Source organism: Onychostoma macrolepis, chromosome 16, assembly GCF_012432095.1.
Source record: "Onychostoma macrolepis isolate SWU-2019 chromosome 16, ASM1243209v1, whole genome shotgun sequence".
Classification (NCBI taxonomy): Eukaryota; Metazoa; Chordata; class Actinopteri; order Cypriniformes; family Cyprinidae; genus Onychostoma; species Onychostoma macrolepis.
The window spans coordinates 34,953,346-34,959,771 of record NC_081170.1 but is presented as its reverse complement, the minus strand read 5'-3'; the positions used below and the strand labels follow the sequence as shown (position 1 = coordinate 34,959,771).

The 6,426-nt window shown below is 37.7% G+C and overlaps 1 protein-coding gene across 1 annotated transcript in view; it reads left to right on the top strand.

Annotated features, from left to right (window-relative positions):
* Positions 1-1,185: 1,185 nt before the first annotated feature.
* The window catches only part of tars2 (threonyl-tRNA synthetase 2, mitochondrial), a 28,798-nt gene continuing 23,557 nt past the window's right edge, over positions 1,186-6,426 (top strand). The window contains 2 exon segments of the mRNA XM_058745787.1: positions 1,186-1,431; positions 2,380-2,567. Of these exon segments, the coding sequence (XP_058601770.1) occupies positions 1,348-1,431; positions 2,380-2,567 (272 nt within the window). The 5' untranslated portion in view covers positions 1,186-1,347.

The window sequence follows — 6,426 nt, the reverse complement described above, 5'->3', positions numbered from 1 at the left end:
ACTAAACAAACAGCAAATTTAAACATCAAGTTACGCTTTTTTATTTTGCATTTATATTCCTGACTCTTATCGTTACAAAGATTTGAGACACCGTAGAATAGGCTAATAATATCTCCACACCATAACAGTATATTGTGTTGTTATAATGGATTATTATTCATTTAAAGGGAATGTGTCAGACGTCTGCACACATATCCAGCTAAACATCATCAGGTTAGATGTCATGTCAGTTGGAGGAGATCCTCATTGTGACATTCCTAATGATCGCTGGTATTGTATGTGCAACCAAACATTGTCACAGTATTGTATAGAACATTTACTGTCACTGATGATGATCAATGATTATTTGATTGTGTGTTCATATCTGAAACATTGTGCACTTGTTGAATTTGGCTTAGTTTTGTAAACCTATGGCAGTGAAGGCTCATTCATTTTCCCCAATGTTATCCTTCTCAGTGACCAGTAGATCATGCAAATATAAAACACTCGCTTTACATTCAAGTTTGTACTGTCTTTGCACTGAACCCAAGCAAGTTGAAAGCTAATGGTGAAGGAGTGTGGTGTAATATAATGCAAACAGACATAAAAATCAGATTTACACATTTGGTTTCTTGGAACTGAGATGGAGCTGTGTCTGAAACACACTTATAATGTACTTTTTTTTTTCTTTCTTTCTTTTTTTTTTAACGTTCTGGACTATTTAACAAGTTGTAGTGACAAAGTTTTTCGCTCATCTATAATTGCTTACATCAACAATGTCCTTATAAAGGCTCCCTCAGGAGACAGCACTCACTAGTGCACTAGTTTAATTATACACGGATAAATGTTGCATTTCGTCTCTAGGGTCCTGTAGAAATATCAAGGTGGTGTTGTGAGTGCATGTAGATTTTTATTTATTTATTTATTTGAACGTTACCTCGTACAAAGACGCCTCAGATCAGGCTGAAGCGATGGAGCAGAGCAGTTTAACTTGAGCTTGTTTCTCTAAACATATTATGTTTCTTTGGTTCGACATATATGTAGTTTTCCCGCTCATAAACCTTCACTGTTGTCTATTTTTCCCAGTCCTCCGTAGAATCCGTTTATTTGAATGTGGCGTGCGTTTAGCTGTCAGTGGATGTATTTTCTTGCGCACTGAGTTGACGCTGGTGACGCACGCCTGGCTTCGCTTCTCATTGGTTGTTTCTAACGCAGAGCCCGCCCTCCTTCGAATTCCTTCGGCGAATCGGGTTTCTTGCTCTGTGACGGTGTAATAGTTCCGGTAAAATGGCGGCCCGCTGAGAGAGGGCAACATTTGATGTTTGGAGGAGAAGTGATGAAGCCGTAGCGTTGAGTTTGGGGTGTATAATGGTCGTAGTCGTGTTCCGGAGGTGGCCCGTCTGTCAGGCGGCAGTGAGAGCAGCGGTGCGCGGCAGCAGACTCTATGGGAAGGTGTGTGTGTGTGTGTGTGTGTGTGTGTGTGTGTGTGTGTGTGTGTGTGTGTGTGTGTGTGTGTGTGTGTGTGTGTGTGACACACTAACATCTCATAATGAGACACTTACTCATCTAACCGACTCGTTTTAGTGTAGCTTTGAGAATGGGTTTAATATAGCATGTATTTGTGTTCTTGTATAAAGTGAAAGTTTTAGATATAGGCATTTTGTGTACTGTGTATTATTTGTGTATGCATGCGTTTTGTTTATTTATGCATTGTTTTTGGTTGTATGTATTTAAATATATATTTTTCATTTATTATGCTTGACATTTGTTCATTGCTAGGTGTGAAAAGGTCTCTATGACGACTAGTGTAGTGAGGATTAATAATCTGAGACCTCATTAAAAATCGAGTTCAAAATGTTTTCGTTTTAATTTTAGGATTTTTGCAGAAAGAAAAAAAAAAACATGTAATTCAAAGTCACAGACAAGAAATGTGACTGGTCTTCCATCTCAGATCATGCTGGAGAACATGATCATCAGGTTTAGTTCATGCTGCTTTAAAGACACCAAAAACATGTATTCTCATATTAATATTCATTTAAGTTCAGTTTTTCACTCATTCTTATTCTGATAGGTAATTTGTTATTAAATAAATGTAGAATATTTTCATTCGTGGTCCCATATTTGTGACCCTCACTCTATATTATGTATGTGGGCGGTCTGATCTAATAATGCCATCGATACCAAGAGAACTACTAATTTAGTTCTCTGACCTCGAAGTATTACTTTAATACAGGTTATTGTATTTGTGTATTTTTTTCTAAAGACCAGTTTCACCATCTGTGTGATTAAATGGCTACATGAGTGCAGTTGTTGTTATGTCTGTGAGACTAGAGAATTGCAGTGGTTTTGTTCCTTCATTTGTCGTCTGTGCATCTCTCACACGCTCTCTCTCTGTTCCAGCTGCGTCCGTCTGCCGGTCAGACCGAGCGCTTACGGATTTTCCAGTCTCTCCGTGATCGGCATGTGACTGGAGCTGCTGAGGATCTCACAGCATCAGGACGAGATCTGACCATCCGATTGGCTGACGGCAGGACGGTCAAAGGGTCAGCTGGTGTGACCTCACCCTTACAGATCGCCAAGAGTCACCGGTAAATATAAGCCACAGACTCATATATATATATATATATGTGTATGTATATGGGTTGTTGACATATCAATGTGTCCTATGGTGTGGCAAAAAAAACCCTCTAACATTGAAGATAAACCTCTCTCATGTTATTTGTATGTTAAGGTTTTGTAGTTTTTTTCTACATTTTTGCCTTGTTACACCATAGGACACAGTCCAATTTTTATTTGTCAACTACCATATATATATATATATATATATATATGTTTTGTTTTTATTATTTTATTTTTTTAATAAGGAATTGGGAAACATACAAGAAAAGGTTATCGAGGGTAAAAAAAGTTCTTATTTTTAGCATTTTAAATATGATTTTTAAAAAAAAAATTAATTAATGATTCATATTATTTGTATTATATTCTTTTGAATAATTTTACGTTGTCCTAAGGCCCCTTTGGAAGTTTGGTGAGGCCCTCTGATGAGAATTATTATTTTATTTATTTATTTTTTGACTCAGAAATTGCTAGTAAATTTCACAGATAATTAAATAAATCCTTATGTTTTGTTGTTGTGTTTTTGTTTTTTTGTGCTGTCTTAGACTTGTTACTAATTGTTAGTTCTGCCATGATGTGTGTGTGTTTACAGTGTTAAAACTGATGTATTCTCATATTAATATTCATTTTAGTTTAATTTTCCACTCATATTCTTATTCTGATAGATAATTTGTAATTAAATAAATGCAGAATATTTCCATTAGTGGTCCCACATTTGTGACCCTCACTGTATATTATGTAAAAATTCAGTATGTGGGCAGACTGATATAATTATGCCATTGATATAAAGAGCACTATTAATTTAGTTTATTATTACTATTCGTTTATATATATGTAGTACTCTCTTAATAATAAATGAGAGAGACAGAGACAAGAGTTAGTGGTTGCCCAAGCGGTCCTCTTTGTTGTCTTTAATATACATTGTATTTCATTAAGACACTTTGAATCACAGTAGTCATCAACACATATAAATACTTAAATCAAATCACAGTCAACAAATAAATAGATAATAATATGTACAGAAATGTTGCAGATCTTCCACACATCTGGATTTACTCATAAATATCTCAGATCAACTACTCCGGTAAGTATTAAAGGTAGTATGCAAACGACTCATATAAACTTCTCTATGAAACGGGTATGAAAATTACACAATTACACAAATGATCAATTTAAACAAATTATTAACACATTAAATCATGTAAACTGTAGTTTGGCATTACATTTTAATAACTTTAACTAACCTTAATAATAAATGAGAGAGACAGAGACAAGAGTTAGTGGTTGCCCAAGCGGTCCTCTTTGTTGTCTGAGGATGCGCTGCAGTTGTCACGGTAACTCTACTCTCTCTCAACTGCCACCAGGAATTCGGAAAATGCAGCTGGACTGTCCAGTGCAAACTCATTATAACACATTAAAGTAATTTTAATTTAACTTATATACACATGTAAATAGAAATAGACATACCTAAATACATAACAAAATATATACAAATAATTTAATATTGTTATGACACAAACTCCATGCAGCAGGGTGGTCACACTCTCCCCAACAAAATAAAATGTCGTCCGACATCAAAACACTCAAAGCCCTAAACCAGTCCATATTGTTTTACTTCACACTTGTAAAGGTATCAGGTCACACAGTTTTCAATACTTATTCTCAATTTTCATTTTTTTTTTTTTTTTTTTTTTTTACATTCAGTACATACATTCAATAATCACTCATCATGTTCCTGTTTTACAGACAGTCCTTGTTAGCTGATTATCAGCTTTTCTGAATTCAAGTCCAATGAGCTAGTGCCCCAAACAACAGTCCCAGAATCAAGGCACTAAGGAATGTTCATTAAGTTCAAGTGCAACAAATACTTCAAGCCGTTCTCCGAGCTTCTTCAATGAAAGTTTCAGAACATTCAGCTCATTTAATTTGTCTAGGCCTTTAAACAGTCCATGTTCTTTCAAAGTGTACAGTCCATTTAATCTGTCTAGGCCTTCAAACAGTCCATGTTTTCTTTCGGCCCAACAACAGTTTATTCTATGAGTGTCACAGTCCCTTTGTTGGCAACAGATAAGTGCAATCAGTTAGGCAGTTAGTGTCAATATGATGTCAATGCAGTTTGTCAGTACAGTTCTGCAGTGCCACCTGAGACCTGGTCAAGTGAAGGTTCATTGGTGTTCTTTAATTTGCTGGATAATAGATAAGTGAGGGCTGAGAATAATGAATCTGCATTGGTACCCAAGAATTCATATTTGGTGTCCATGTGTGTATGGGGTGTGAATTAAAGTCATTTCTTGCATTTTGTACACTGTAGCATGTAGGAGTTCCAAAATTTTCATATGTGAACCTCTTTGGTGGTCGTCGTTGTCGGATTCTAGATGGTTCCTCTGCAGGATTCCTCTGTGCAGGTGAGTGATGTTCTGGTTGTTGTCGTTCTTTGACAGGTAAGTGTTGTCTAGGTGAGTGTTGTTCAGGTAAGCAGTGTTCTCCAGCAGGTAAGTCAACATGTTCTATTACATCTTGTTCCTGTTCAGCTTGATGTGGCAACACTGTCAACTCGAGCATTTGTTCTGACTGAGCTGATGATTTCTCACTAGTATGTAACAGGTGTGATGTGGTTTCCTTTTCCATCTGATTATGACTATTTGGCTGTGTTCTGAACTGGTAGGGTTCAACTTGCACATAGTACTCTTCATCACTTTCACTGTCATTCTCTGGCTCATGTTCCTCCCTTCTCTCGGCAGGTAAAGCTGTGCTTTTCTGTTGGTGCTTTCTCAGTGTGGCATTTTGAGTCTGTGTGGTAACCTGAGGTAAGTGATCACAGGGGAGAAGATGATTACGATGCAACACTCTCGATCTGCCTTTACCCTGCTCTGGTTTCACTTCATAGATTGGAGTATCTTCAGCAGCCTGGCGAATGACAATGTGGACTTCATCCTCCCAGAAATTTCGAAGTTTTCCTGGACCCCCTTTTTGAGCCAGATTTTTCACAAGAACTCTGCTGCCAGGACATAAACTAGTACATCTCACTTTTTGGTCATAATTTCTTTTGTTTCTCTCAGTACACTTCTTTGCATGCTCACTGGCAATCTCATAAGCCTCTTGCATACCCTTTGTCCACCTCTCCACATATTCACTGTGGTCGATGGAACCTTTGTTTGGATTGAGGCCAAACAATGCATCAACTGGAAGCCTTGGAGAGCGACCGAACATGAGGTAGAAAGGTGAGAATCCAGTCACTTCACTTTTAGTACAATTGTAGGCAAACACTAGCTTATTCAGTTCCTCTTTCCAATTCAATTTCTGTTTTTCTGTGAGAGTTTTGAGCATCTGCAGAATGGTCCGATTGAATCTTTCTACTTGTCCATTTCCTTGCGGGTGGTAAGGGGTCGTTCTAGAGGCAGTGATGTCGCTGTATTTTTGGAGCTGATCAAAGAGTTGATTTTCGAATTCCCTGCCTTGGTCATGGTGAATTCGCGAGGGAACCCAAACCTCAGGGCAAAATCATTGAACAAACGATCTGCTACAGTTTTTCCAGATTTCAAGTTGTAGCATATGCCTGCACGTGTCGAGTGAAATGGTCGATGATCACCAGGATATACTGTAACCCCTTGCACTTGTCTAAGTGAAGGAAGTCAATGGATACTAACTCAAATGGATGTGTCGTCTTGATGCTCTTGAGGGGTGCCCTAATCTCTCTGCATGGTTTTTCTGCTTTATGCATGAACAGGTTCTCAGCACATAGTGTTCAATATCCTTTTCATGTAAGGCCAGAAAAGCGATCTCTGATGAGACTGGTTGTGCGGTCAAGACCTTGGTGACCCATCTCATCAT